The sequence below is a fragment of the Equus quagga genome, chromosome 1 (genome assembly GCF_021613505.1).
Source record: "Equus quagga isolate Etosha38 chromosome 1, UCLA_HA_Equagga_1.0, whole genome shotgun sequence".
NCBI lineage: Eukaryota > Metazoa > Chordata > Mammalia > Perissodactyla > Equidae > Equus > Equus quagga.
Genome location: NC_060267.1, coordinates 32,038,123 through 32,053,791, shown reverse-complemented (window position 1 = coordinate 32,053,791; position 15,669 = coordinate 32,038,123). Strand labels below are relative to the sequence as shown.

Genomic DNA, 15,669 nt, shown 5'->3' with positions numbered 1-15,669 from the left:
TAAGCACCAAAGATGAATTTCAGTGTATTTAAAAAGGTGAAGGCAGGGACCGGTCCCTTGGCCCAGTGGTTAAGTTTGCGCGCTCTACTTCAGCGACCCAGGGTTTCGCTGCATTGGATCCTGGGCGCGGACATGGCACCACCCATCAGGCCATGCTGAGGCAGCATCCCACATGCCACAACTAGAAGGACCCACAACTAAAATATACAACTGTGTATTGGGGAGGGTTTGGGGAGAAAAAGTAGAAAGCAAAAAAAAAAAAAAAGAAAATTGGCAACAGTCGTTAGCCCAGGTGCCAATCTTTAAAAAGAAAACAAAAAAGTGAAGGCAAATTATAATACTGTGGACAGAAACACTCAGATTACAAAGATAAATGACCAAAACATTAAAAAAGTAAGTTTTATTATTAAGTGATTTTTCTTTTCTCAATCAAAGTATTAAATGTTTTGAGAAGCCGTGTTATTAGAAAGTCCCTTTCTGTTACCAGAGTTAAAATACATTCTGTTACCAGAATTGAAATACAATCAAACTTTGGAGAGTAGGCTTAAAATGGGAAAAGTGATAAAAAATTAGAAGAATTTTAGGTTTATGTCCTTATTGATTGGGATAATGTTTGTAGATTTATTGTATTCATAAGGCGCAAGTCTTTAACATTAGCTGGTGGGAATTTTTCCTTGATACCCCAAAGTAGGAAAGTAGGATGATTTTTTGTAATTGTCCCAAGATAAGTCGGTACAGCCCTTTTTATGATTGAAACTGTCTTTGAGTCCCTCCTTTCCTTCCTCCTCCCCCTCTTCCTTCCTCTCCCTTTCCTTCATCTTCTTTTCCTCCTTTTCTCCTTTCCATTCTCTTCTTTTTTTCCCTGCTTGCCTTGAGTTAGTTTTGAGCATCTGCTTCTCAAGGCACTTTGCCTTTGACTTTCACTCAAAGTCGAAGATAAATAGTAATTTCTTTTAAATCTGGCGCAAAGTGGAGTTTCTGCTTTTCCTATTGGAGCAAATAATAAGATGACGTTGAAGTAGCAGTTGGAACAGGGCCAATCCAATCAACAAATTAGTCAGGAATGTAGCGTGGGTTATGCAAGAGACCATATTCTAGGCTGTGCAGGATTTGGCCTTTATTCTTTAACAGATTGTAGTTGGTAGAGGAGATGTTATGCTAATGGAGAAATGATAATAACAATAATGGCAGTGTTGTAAATATATCATCTTCACTTGTGAATTTCTCTTGCATAAGTATTTTCATCTTCAGAGTGATAAATTAAGCGTGACCTGCTTATTCATTTCTCATTTGCTAACTGCTAAATCCTTTTCTTAAAGTTTTGGTTTAGACATGGATTTGACATTGTCATGTCTGGGTTTTGTACGTTAGCATATGGAAAAGTCAATTACTTGTGTGCTAGTGTGAACAAGTTGTGGGGTGCTTTGCATTTCTTTATCATAGCATCTGTTAGGAAGCTTCCAGAAGGAGTTTGTTTTATCTTGTTTTTGATTGAGAGGATTCAGCAAAGCTTATGGTTTTGGATTCTGTGTGCTGATAAAATCCATGCCATGTGTTAAGGCAGCCATTAATGAGATAGGGCAGAAATGAAAATTAATCCTTTGAAAGATTTTGGAAATCTTAAGTTAAAGGGACACACTTATTAAGGGTGTCTGTTTCAGTACTGGGTATAGTTTACTGTAGCAAAAATGCTTTACTTCCTATGTAATATTACTTTATATCTTTAGACTGATTCTTATGTACTTGTGTTATTTTTTTCTCTCATTTTATGTTTGACTAAATACTTGAACTAGTCTGTGAGAGTGTAAGATTTTGAAGGATTCTGTCATGTGTTGTTAATTGTTACCGGTTGTATAGAGAGACTAAGAAATGAGATAGAATGAGGAAATAGTGACTAAACATTTATTCAGTGGGAAAAACTTCCTATTGCATAATGCTGTGTCATGCCAGTGAAACCTACTTTCCCTTAGAAACCAACTAGGTTGTTACAGCTGTCAATTGTGGGGTCAGTGGGAGATGGTGAGGTGGTGTCTTGTTGTTTTTGTTCTGTTTTGACAAAGTAGGTACATATGGGGTATTTTAATCTTCTTTGTGCTTCTCTGACATTTACAACTAGGCCACTTTGTTGTGTTGGATTCTTCAGATTTTGGTGGGGAGATTTGATACCATTTCTCAGTCAGAACCTTTCAGTGCCTCGGTTGGATTTTATCCTACTATCTTTATTTTGATTTCTTGCCCTGCAAATTTCCTTTTGGAATGTCTGGAGGTGTTTATGGCCGCCTTGTCCAATATAGTTGATTAGTTGTTGTGAAAGGGAAGTAAGCTTGTGGCTTCAGAGGAAGTGGTGGTGAAACTTGTATTGGAAAATTTTTCTCAATCAGACAATATTAGCTAATTATGTTCTGCTAATTATGTTCAGCCTAATTATAGACTTGTTCTTGGCCAAAGAATTTAGAAAGTGAGAAGCAACTGCTTTCTAATAGGTAGAATATAATGGTTGATTGATCTTTGGAGTTCCCTTCCTTCCTTCCTTAACTTCCTAACTTCCTACCTTCTTAACTTCCTTCCTCCCTCCCTCTCTTCCTCTTTTTTAAGTACTGTAGTAATCCATTCCAAATATGTCAATCACATGTTGGCTTTTACCATCTGTGTAGCAGAGGATCCTGTTACTATGCATGGATTAATTTATTAGAGGTGATTAGTATGGGTTCTACTTGGTTTGGCAATGGCCAACAATAATATAATGTTAATTGAGAAATGTTAATCAGTTTGTGCCATAAGCTTGGGCTTTAAAAAAAATTTTGTATAACTCTTGATTCAAATGTCTGAATTGAGTTTTGTCATCAATATACCAATGAGATTACTTAAAAAATTTTGCTGATTTCTCATTTTTCTGTGAAGCATTGATATTTGTTAATTTTGTGGTTCCTATTTATATATGTATTTGTTCAACAAATAATTTTTCAATACTAATCATGTCCAGGCATGTTAAGGGTATTAGACCTGTGTATGTTTTAATTTTGGCAAGGAGTTGGTATTGGAGTGGTTATGGATAGTGGAGAATTGGTTGGAATGTGCTTCTGGTAACCTTTGAAAAGCACCTTATTTTACATCATTTTTGTCAGACCTTAATTTCTGGTTGGCAGTAATGCATTGATGACTATTTCAGATTTTACCAAGAGTGATCAATTTGTGTCTTTCTTTCATCAGAAGGCGTGACTTATGACATGTTTATGTAGAAAACAAATCTGTTGATGAGGAATTGGGAATATTCTCAAATAGTTAAGTCTTTGACAGGATATTTTTCAATAAATATTGGGTTGGCTATCAGATCTGATTCAGGCTTTACCCTACCTTTATTGAACTCAGTGACCTTGAACAAACTTCTTGACCTCTATAGCCCTCAGTTTCCTCATTTATAAAATGAATACACTGGAATAGCTTACCTTTAAAGTCTCTTCTTGTTTAAAAAGTCTGTAGTTTTATTTAAGGTGAGGACATTTTCCTGAATCTTCCCTTTCTAGTGATGGTTTTAGGTTTGACATTTTGAAAGAAAGCTATCGTGGTCAAATTTGGTTTTGACTACTTTGAAGATAGGTTGTAAATTTTTGGCTCTATATTCTTAAAATAAAAATTCAGGCCGTGGATGACTCTTTGGTTGTTCCTGTGTTTTTCTTTTGGTAACTGGACAGCCTGGTGTGTCACAATGTGGTTGTGTGATTGCCATCCGTAACTTTGAAGTAAGCAAAGGCAACTTGATCTAGTTTTAGCATACTATATCATAGAATAGCATTAAGAAAGTTGGAATGGTATTTTAGAAATGAATTAATCCAACTCACTCATTTAACAGATAAACATGCCAAAAAATGTTTGTTAATTTATATGCTGAGCTTGTATCAGAAAAAGAACATTGATCATAATCTCATTCATTTATTCAACAAACATGCATGTGAACCTATTAAGTAGCCTCCTTTTTGAAGACCAGGTTTTAAATACATTTTTAGCATTCTTATTATGATGTTAAATAAGTTTCTGTCACTTTAATGAAGAATGAAACACTTTTCTCACTTTCTAAATATATTTGGCCTTCAAATCCTGTGCATTCTATCTGTTGTTTATTCAGTTATTTATTGAGCTGACATTATATACAAGGCACCATTTGAGATACATATATTCAAGGGTAAGTAAAATTTTGCTTTCCCAAATTGAACTTAATGTCAAACTTTGAAATCTCTTTATGAGATTTGAAATGTCTTTTCCTCACCTTCCCAAGTGCTGTAGCCCTAGAGAGTACCATCATTGTCTTTCCCAACATAGTAGAGGGAGACAGGCAATGAACAATAAGTACAAAACAAGAAGTAGTGATAGATACTATGAATAAAAATAAAGCATGACCAGTGGACAATGATGAGCGTGTGCTATTTTGTATAGAGTAGGTCAGGGACTATCTGGTACGATGATTTTTGAGCAATATCTAGAGGAAATGAGTGCGCAGTATCTGGGACGAAGAGTATATCAAACATAGCAGATGAGTTCAGTAGCCTTAGAGCAGGAATGTACTTAATAATTTGAAAAAAGCCAGTGACAACAAATGGAGGGACTTAGGGAGACAGTGATATAGTTTTGGGCTATGGGAAGGATTATAGAGTTTATTTGCAGTAATATGGAAGCTACTTAGGAATTTTGATCAGATGTGTGATATTTCATTATTCATCGGATATTTGTTGAGCACCCACACTGTGCCTGATACTGTTTTAGGTGCTGTGGATATAGCAGTGAACAATTCCTGCCATCATAGAGATTACACCTTACATTCTTTATGATTGCCCCAAAGCTTTAAAAGGATTGTTTTGGCTGCTGTATTGGAGGAAGGGTAGAATCAAAGAGACAAGGATGTTGTTATAGTCCTATTGAGAAATGACCATGGGGCCTGCCCTGTGGCTGAGTGGTTAAGTTCGCGCACTCTGCTTCGGCGGCCCAGGGTTCCGCCAGTTCCAATCCTGGGCGCGGACATGGTACCGCTCGTCAAACCATGCTGAGGCGGCATCCCACATGCCACAAAAAGAAGGATACACAACTGAAAATACACAACTATGTACTGGGGGGCTTTGGGAGAAAAAGGAAAAATAAAATCTTCAGGGAAATGACTATGATGTGGACTAGAGAGGTAGCAGTGGAGATGTCGACAAGTGCTCAGATTTTGGATTATGAGATGGGGATAATAGGAGGTTTAAATAAGTAAAATAAATGAACCAATATTTGTAAAGAGTTTAGAGTGGTGCCTGGCACACAGTCCTATTATTTAAGAGTTTGTTAAAGAAATAAAAATGAAGATCTAGTCAGTTGGATTTTCTGAGATATTGCATGTGAATTGTGAGGGAAAAAAGGAAAGAAATTAAAAATGATTTCAAGATCTTTTTGTCTGAGCAACTGGAAGTTTGGTAGAAGAAAATCAAAAGTTTGACATTGGACATGTTAACTTTGAGATGCTTTTTAGATATCCATGTAAAGACCTTCATAGATCAGCCATGGCAGAGTTGGAGATATAAATTAAGGAGTTGTACATAGATCATTTTTAAAGTAATAGAATTAATTAAGATTACTTAGAGGTTGAACAAGTTAAAGAAGAGATCTGATCACCAGGGAATTCCTGCATTTCAAACTTGGGGCAATGGAAAAGAGCCAACAGAACAGACTGAGAAGAAATAGATAGCAGGAGGACCAAGTAAAGAAAATATTCCAAGAAAGAAGGGGTGGATTTGGCATGATGATGGCAGCAACAGAAGCTGCGTAAATTTTAAATCTTAGATTTTGTTATGAAATTAGGCTAAAATAGTTAAAGAAAAAATCTATAAATAACATCATCAAAAAATAGGTGACAGTTCGTGTGAATTTTAGAGCACAAGGTGGTAGAGCTAAACTATTGACAACAGCAAGACGTGCATGTCTATCACATCTGTGCTGAAGTAATGGAGGAGAACATAAAGGGGATTTAGGATGGTCCCAAGAGAGCCTAGGGTCCCACACATTGCCACTCCAAAGGAATAGTTCCCAATCAGAATAGAGGGCTTGAAAGACAGATCTGAGGACAACAGCTGAAACTGGCAGCATCTCTGAGCCCTCATTTCTCTTGGAAATAACCACAGAGAGCACACTTCTTCAAGTACGGAGATGCATAGTGAAGGGAAATGTTCAAATACTGGGACAGGAGGGGTTCAGAGAAAGCAAATAGCAGAAAGTACTGGAGAAGTAGCTATCCTGAAAAAAATTTTTTTGTTACCTTATGTTAACAACAGAAGAGGGATCCCTAGAATCATGAAGCTAGGGAAGTTGTTCAGGCTCACTTATTCCTTATTCAGGAACCTCTTCCTAAAAGTAAACAGAAACATGGGTAAGAGAAAGGAGTTGTGGTGGAACTGTATAGAAAGATGGAAGCATTTGAAGAATAGCATACATCACAAGTAGAATAGTTCAGAAATGAGAAAGGATAACAGTTATATAACAAGAGAGAGCTGACAGACACAAAAAAGAATTAGAAATAAAATGAAAGAAAAACTTCCAAAATGAAGACTAAGCTTGAAAGAATAAAAAAAGTGAATGTAATACTATAGAGAGAAAAATAAAGGATGGCAAAAAGAAAAATGAAAAATATCAAGTAAATGAAGGATTTTCAGAGAAAGACATAATTATAGAAAATAAGTAAAACTGATCCAGTATGTGTATAAATGGAGTCCCTGGAGAAGAAAATGAAAGTGATGAAACAGAACTATATGCAAAATATAATTTAATAAAATTTCAGGAAATAAAAAACGCCTGGGACCTTATATTTTGAAAGTGCACATGTGTACCTGTGAAAATAAATCCAAAACAGTCAATTATGAGACATAATCTAGTGACTTTAAAGAAAGTAACACTGAAAAGAAGATCTGAGAAATCTATAAATAGCATGAGTTTGCTTTTTGGTTTACCCAGACAGTCCATGTTTAGGCCTATTATCCTAGTATAGTTATTAATAGTAACCCCTTTTACTCTCAAAAGTGACCCAGTTTGGAAGATAAATTATATAGTTAACCTAAATATAAGGTAAAGAAAATTTGACTGTCGTACTTTAAAAAAAAACACATTTTATACCAAAAAATAAGGTAACGTAGTCAAGATAACTCAAGGAAAGAAAATGTGAATCTAGGATTTGTATACGGCTAAGTAGGTTCCATTTTGAAAACCGCAAATGGTTCTCAACATTTGAACACCATTTCTCCTCTGTTTTCTTGAACATATTAATCATATATATTTTACACTCTTTGATAACTAATATCTGAATCCTCTCTGGATCTATTTCTTTTGTCTTTTCTATTTCCAGTTTTTTTTCATCTCGTCTGTTGTCATCTCTGATAATTTTGTATTGAAAGCTGTATGTACATTGTGTCTGAAAAATTGGACAGGCTCTGGAGGATATTAACGTTCTCCAAAGACAGTTCCTCCTTTCCTTTCTGAGGAGGGTAGAACAGAGGGTTGGTCACTTTAATCCAGTGGTTCTCACACTTCCGTATGTATTAGACTATTGGTATGTATATATTACTGGAGAAGTAATTAGAAGAAAGTAGAGAGACCCCAGCTTATTGAAGTAACACAGGGCCTCTTGTCTCTTGATCCAGGTGTACAAAATTGCCAAATGCCCCAAGGGATAACACCCTTGCCTGTTATCTCACCTCTCAGCGAGGTTTTCCTTTCTGAGTTCTTGTTTCCCATTAAGTTCTCATTGCCACAGCCCTCCCCAATGCTTTTAAACAGGACTTTGTTTTTTTAATAGCTTTTCTCTTTGTTTTCAGCTGCAGCATTGGTGCGCCACAAACCACTCAATTATTCATGAATGCAAAAGTCAAATGGTTTTATTATTTTGTAAACAAAAGAACAAATCATGGTTTAGTTTCTTTTTTCTTTCAGGAAAAACATAAACAAGAATTGGAAGACATGAGGAAAGCTGGTCATGAAGCCCTCAGCATTATTGTGGATGAATATAAGGTAGAGGTTTGAGAGTCTGTTCTTTTATTCTTTTAAACTTTGGCAAACTTTAGTAAAAAATTTACGCACACAGCATATACAAATATACACAAATTATAGAATTATAGTAAAGTCTTATTCTGGTGTAGAATTTTTTTCAGTTGACCAGTAAGTGTTCATTGAAAGCATACTTGGTAAATTACAAAGGTAATGTTAGATGTTGCTCTGCGTTTGAGAAATTATAGAAATACCATGACTTTGCGAATACAGGATTGGTAGCTGAAGAAGTTCAGAAACAAAATTCTATAGAATTAATTGCTAGGTTAGCTTTTTTGTCTTTACTGTGGTTTCACCTCTTATAGAAAAAAAGTCATGATATAAATCTCAAAAATATTGTTATACCTTCTTCATTCTTAAATAGATTTGGGTACATTCAGGTAATTACAGAAATTATGATAAATGTCAATATCAATGATATACACAGTACTATTCCTTTGATTCTGTGCCTGCATAAGCTTAATTATTTAAATCAAATTGAGAATTTAATAACAAAATCTTTTTCCCCCTAAATTTCATGTTAGATCATTGTTGTCCCTCACATAAAAGAGGAAAACATTCTTGCATTCTTGTTGAAATCAAATTCACACAGTTCTCCTCAGAGATAACCACTGTTAGCAGTTTGTGCATCGTTTTAGAGGTTATTCTCTATATTTACACAAAAATATATATGCTCATGTTATGCTATATAATTTTGATTTGCTTTTACAAAAAAGCATTCTACTCAATCTGTTGTTGCTTGCTGTATTTATTTACTCAATATAACTTGGAGATATTTTCATGTCAGTATATATAAATTTATTTTATTTTTGTCACTGTCCTATAGCATTCCACTGTGTGTTTGTGTGTGTGTGTGTGTTTGTATGTATCTCATTTGGTGTGCCTATACCTTTATAGATAGGCATTTGGTTTCTTTTCAGTTGTTCATTATTACACTAAATGTTCAAAAAAAAATCCTACTACATGTGGAATGTAGAAATTTTTTATTGTTGATTACACTTCATCCCTAGACTCAGTTGAAGTTAATGTCATTTTAATTAGCCGATAATTTAATGTCAGAAAGCTTCTTGTGACAGTCATTTGGATAAAAGTAGAGAAAGAAGTAGATCCAGAATTAATTTAAGTGAAAAGCATTCTTTTTTTTTACCTCAAGAAATTAAAATAGTCTGGTAGATATGTTTTGGGACATGAAAGGTCATTTTTGTGACCACACCCAACACAGAAACTGGGGCCATTGTTGAGAAAGTCATTAAAAAATACCTGGCTTTTACAGCTGTGATTATTGGCTCTTTTTATAATGTTGTGAATTTTTAATTCTATTAATATAAACCAGCTTTATAGTTATTAAGTTGAGGAAAAGTATAGGATCTGTTTTGAACTGTCTTCTTTTTTCCCTAAGGCTGAGCTGGGAAGAATTATAATGCTGGAATTTACATAATTCTCCTGGCATATTAAGTGATATATTCTTGGATGAATTTATATTTTACTTACTTTTATTTATGAATTCTAAATTAAACGTTTTGCAATTTTTTACGTTGTGTGTGTGCTTATGTTTTTCTAAACAGCTCAGTATTTGATATTTTAAATCCTGTTTTAGTTCTAGTTCCACATATTTTCTTTGCAGAAAACGTGTTTATTATTTATTTCTTTCAACACTGGGAACTAATGAGGTTAAAAGCATGTGTGAAAACTTTGCAAATATTTTGTGCAAATTTTATTTTGAAGAAACTTGGTTGAGAACTAGTCATTTCACCTCTTCTTTGTCTAGTATCAGTATTTTACACTCATTTAGAAAGAGAAGATTTAAAAGTTTCAGGCATTAGATATTTTATGATTTCCTTTAAAAGGGTTAGGAATTGAATCAGATAGCCTGTAAAGTTATATTTAATTTGTCATATTGTACTTATAATCAGTTAATATACAAACTATAAATTCTTTTATAGCAGGGAACTTTGGTGTAAATACATTTCAAAAAGCTTTCCATATTGATTTATTGATGACCTTTACATTTTGCACAATGGTATTACAATACTCTTAGGAGGAATAACATCTGATACATTAATTATCATGTAAAATTTACAACCAAGGTGTTCTAAAAACATACTGAGAATCAACTTCATAGTAATATGGAAAAAATAAAGTAATTCAGATTAAAAAATAAGTAATGTTTTCTTGATAGGTTAGGTGTCTATATAATGTAAGTGTTGATAATTTGTGACCCATTATGAAACAAGAAAAGAATTTTTTTTGCCATTCTGAATTCAAGCATGAGAAGTTCATTTGACAATTATTTTACTATGTTTCTCTTTTTTCAGACAGTAACTTACTTTTCATTAATATCTTTTAAAGCTTTATTTTGTTAAAGTATATAAACATTTTGATGGGCGATTCCTTAGTTGTTAGGGAACTCAAAAACAGACCAAAATACGACTTCAAATTACTATTGCTAACAGAAATTGTGTGAACATTTTCTTTGCATTTATTTGTTCCTTAATTGAAGAAATATTGTTAACTTCCTTCTTTATGCTAGGGACTGTCATAGATACAGCACTGAACAAAATAGCCAAATCCTCCATCCACTGGAGTATATATTCTACACCTATATACCACGCACATGCACATACCATATAGGAAGGAAGGAACCTTAAACCATAGCTTTCCTTAATGCTTTGGCTTTTAGGGCTTCACACTTTTACTTCTCCTACCCGTGTGGGTATTTAATCAAATATGCAACTAGACTCGAGAAGTCTGCTACCTTCCTACCACCATCCTTGGCTTCTGGGGATCTTACATACTTCTGGTTATCTTGGACTAGATGTGATCAATCGTTAGTTTCCCCTCCAAGTTGAGTTGAGATATCGTTGAGGAGTTTGAAAAAAGATTTTATTAGAAAAGATAATGAAAAATACCAAGTAAAGTAAAATAAAAATGAGAAAAACCTAAAAAATAATGGACAAGAACATGCATTATTTTTGCATTAACCTCTGCTTACAGAAATATGAAGTAGACTTTTTTCCCCCCATTCTTCCTACTAAGTATAGCTTTAAAAACCCTGGACATTATACGTAAAACAGACAAGACCCTAAAAGTTAAATAGAAGAAGGCAGACTGGTTAGGGACCTTGGGATTCTAATGCTGAATTCTCTGGGTTTTTTCTTTGCCTCATTTGCCCCAGACTAGTGCTGGAGAAGTGAGCAACCCAGAAATACTAAATGGACACAGACAACAAAGCCCAAGAAAATCCTGCTTTCTCTACCCAACAGACCAGGAAAAGCTCCATCTGGCAAGACAGAAAACTATTAGGTAATAACCATTCAACTCTTACCAAACACCACAGAACAAACTGTGGCCCCACCCCTAGCCCTGCCCACAGAGACTGGTTAGGCAGCGTAGACTTCCACCCTCACCAGACCGTAACGAGGTACCCTTCCTCTTCCCATTGGGGTGGTGGCAGAGAAGGCTGACTGGGAAACCACGATCTTTAGTCTCACTGAGCAGTAAGTCCTTTCTCCCGAGTGTCAGGGTAGGCCATATGGGAAGCCTAGACTTCTGCCTCATCCTGGTGGTAATGAGACACTTTTCCCTTACCCTCCTGGCAAGGTATCAAGGCATGTTTAATGGAGAGTCGGGGCTTTCATTACTGCTCAGTAGTAATAAGATCACACCCCTGCAGTGTCACTGGAGGCCATTTGGGGAACAGTAAGGTGGCACTTTTACTCCCAGCCGGAGTGATATCAGTGAAGGCCTAGTGGGAAGCTGAACTCCCAACCATGTCCAGCAATAATGAGGAGATCTTGTTCCCCCTGCTCTGGCTGTCAGTGGACAATGAGACAGGAACCTGGACTTCTAGTGTATCTGGCCGTTCCCCTTTCCCTGCTGAAGTAGGGTCCTATCAGAGGAAGTCTGCTAAAACAAGATGTAAAATGTCCAGATTTCAATTGAAAATCACTACACATACCAAGAATCAGGAAAATCTCATCTGGAGTGAAAAAAGACAATGAATAGAAGCCAACACTGAGCTGACATCAGTGTTAGAATTATCTGGCAAGGATTTTAAAGCATCCATCATAAAAATGCTTAACAAGCAATTATGAACATGCTTGAAACAAATTAAAAAACACAAAATCTCAGCAAAGGAATAGAAAGCCTTGGCAAAAGAAGAACTAAATGGAAATTTTAGAACTAAAAAACACAGTAAACTAAGTAAAAAACTCAGTGGGCTCAGTAGTGTAATGGAGAAACAGAAAAAGAATCAGTGAGCTTGAAAAAAGAGCAATAGAAATCACCCAATTTGAACAATATAGAGAAAATAGACAATATAGAGAAAACAAACAAACAGGGATTTAGGGACCCATGGGATTATAACGAAAGATCTAAAATTCATGTCATCAGAGTACTAGAAAGAGAGGAGAAAGAGGGTAGAGCTGAAAAAATACTCAAAATGTAGTGCCTGAAAATTTCCCAAATTTGGCAAAAGAAATAAAACTACATATTCAAGAAGCTGAGCAAACTCTAAATGTGATAAACGAACAAACAAATAGTCCACTCTGAGACTCATTGTGAGGATTAATTTTGTGTGTCAACTTGGCTGGGCCGCAGTACCCAGATATTTGGTCAAACACCATTCTGGATGTTTTTCTGAGAGTGTGTTTTGGATAACATTTAAACCTGTGGACTTTGAGAAAAGCGGATTGCCCTCCATGATGTGGGTGAACATCACCTAATCAGTAAAAGGTCTTAGTCAGCTCCCCTGAGCAAGAAGATATTCTGCTAGCAGACGGCCTTTAGCCTTGAACCTACAGCACTGGCGCTTCCCTGGGTCTCCAGTCTGCTGGCCTACCCTACAGATACTGAGTTTGCCAGCCTCTGTAATTGTGTGAACCAATTCCTTAAAATAAATCTCTTGCTATGTGTATATATCCTGTTGGTTTTATTTCTCTAGAGACCTTGACTAATACACATATTATAGTCAAACTTCTGAAAACTAAAGACAGAAAAAATCTTGAAAACAGTCAGAGAAAGATTACATTTTACCTATAGGAGAAAAACAGTTAGAATGACATTGGATTTTTCATCAAAACTGTGGAGGCTGGAAGGAAATGGAACAAGTACTGAAAGAAAATAACTGTCAACCCAGATTTCTATATCTAGTGAAAATATATTTCTAGAATGAAGGCAGGAAATCCAGTATATTCTCAGATGAAAGAAAACTAAGAGAATTTGTCATAGCAAACATACCCTAAAAGAATGGCTAAGGAAGTTATCTAGAGAAAAGGAAATGGTAAAGACAGGAATTTTGGAACATTAGGAAAAAACAAAGGAAAGAGCAAAAATATGGGTAAATACAATAGCCTTTATTTTTTTTTAAGTTTTCTAAATTATGTTTGACTGTTAAGTCAAAAATTATAACATTGTCTGATGTGGTTCTCAATGTATATAAAGGAAAATTTTAGAAAAATTATATTGTAAACAAAGGTGAGTAAAGGACATAAAGAGAAGTAGTGTTTCTGCACTTACCCTGAACTAGTAAAATGCCAACACCAGTAATGGTGTGATGTTTTTTATTATGAGTATTCCACATTTATTTACTTGTTCTTCTATAATCTATCCTGTGATAAGGCTTAGGATTTCTTTATTAAACAGAGTTTGATTGCAGGACTCTAAACTATTAAAACCATTTGGAGCAAGTGTACTTTTGTACATATGTATTTTAGAAACTATAATCAGTTTAAAATGTAAGCCTCTCTAGAGGCTTTTCTCCGTTTGTCACTGTGATTTCCAAGAACCTGAAGTAATAATCCAATAATGATCATTACAGAGGAAAGTTTATTAGTCATATATTTTGATTTAGAGTAGGCTAGTGATACTATTTTATTTCAGTATTTTATAATTATTTTTGAACAGCTTTATTGAGATGTAATTCACATACTACAAAACTCACCTATTTAAAATGTTTACAATTCAGTAGTTTTTAGTATATTCACAGAATTGTACAACCATCACCACAATCTAATTTTAGAGCATTTTCATCACCCCTACATGAAACATTGTATCTATTAAGTGGTCACTCTTTACTCTCTCTAACTATCCTGCCCCCCAGCCCTTGGTAACCACTAATTTACTAGTTTAATTTATTTATGTCATTATAGGTATGCATCTTCTGAACATTTTATATAAATAGGATCGTACAATTTGTGGTCTTTTGTGACTGGCTTCTTTCACTTAATATAGTATTTTCAAAGTCATCCATGTTGCATGTATTAGGTAGTTCATTTCTTTTTTATTGTCAGATAATATTCCATTGTATGGATATACTACATTTTATTTATCCTTTCTTCAGTTGATGGGCATTTGGATTGTTTTCACTTTTTTGTTTTTATGAATAATGCTGTGTAGATGTATGTTTTCATTTCTCCTGGGGTTGAAATTACTGGGTCATATGGTTACTCTGTATTTTACATTTTGAGGAACTACCAAAATGTTTCCAGCTGGACCATTTTACATTCCAACCAGCAGTGATTGAGGGTTGTAGTTGCTCTACGTTGGCGCCGATGCTTATTTTCCGTTAGAAAAAAAATTGTAGCCATCCTAGTGAATTTGAAGTGGCGTTTAGGTCTTTGATCCATTTTGAGTTAATTATTGTATATGTTTTGAGGAGGGGATGCAACTACGTTTTTTTTTTTTTTAATGTACATATCCAATTGTTCCCAGCATCATTTGAGGAAAAGACTCTTTTTTTCCTTCATTGAATTGTGTTTGGATCCTTTTCAAAAAATCAGTTAACTGTGTGTATGAGGATTTATTTCTATACTCACTTTCTTTCCATTGAACTGTATATTTATCCTCATGCCAGTACCACACTTTTGATTACTGTAGTTTTGTAGTAAGTTTTTGGTATCAGGAAGTGTGCATAGTTCAGCTTGTTCTTTTTCAAAATTGTTTTGGTCATTGGCATTTTCATATGAATTTTAGGATCATCATGTGAATTTTTAAAAAAATTGAGGTAGGATTTTGATCGTATTTGCATTGAATATGTAGATCAATTTAGGGAGCATTGCCATTTAATAGTAGTAAGTATTCTGATCCATAATCATGAAATGTCTTTACATTTATTTTATGCTCTTTAATTTCTTTCAGTATGTTTTATAGTTTTCACTATACATTTTATTCTTTTTGATGGTAATGTAAATTGAATTGTTTTTCTTAATTTCTTGTTCAGATTGTTCATTGCTAGCATCTAATAACAGGATTGATTTTTGTATATTCTTCTTAGATGCATGTTCATTAGTTCTAACAGTGTTTTTAGTAGATTTCTTAGGATTTTCTATGTACTAGATTATGCCGTCTGCAGGCAGAGATAATTTTACTTCCTCTTTTCCAATCTGGATGCCTTTTATTTCTTTTTCTTACCTAGTTGCCCTAGCTAAACATCTAATACAATTGGAATAAGAGCTACAAGCACATACATCTTTGTCATTTGCCTGATCTTAGGGGGATAACATTCAGTGATTAACCATTAAGTATGATGTTATCAGTGAGTTTTTTATAAATGGCCCTTCTTCGATTGTGGAAGTTCTCTTATATTTCTAGTTTGTTCGATTTCTTTTTTCC

At 34.7% G+C, this 15,669-nt stretch overlaps 1 protein-coding gene across 11 annotated transcripts in view; it reads left to right on the top strand.

The window, feature by feature from the left end:
- Positions 1 to 15,669, top strand: part of CCDC91 (coiled-coil domain containing 91) — a 334,397-nt gene that overhangs the window by 158,818 nt on the left and 159,910 nt on the right. For all 11 annotated transcript variants that reach the window (XM_046640057.1, XM_046640067.1, XM_046640096.1 and 8 more), the window contains one exon: positions 7,945 to 8,022. In XM_046640057.1, coding sequence (XP_046496013.1) covers positions 7,945 to 8,022 — 78 coding nt within the window. The remainder of the gene's footprint in view (positions 1 to 7,944; positions 8,023 to 15,669) is intronic.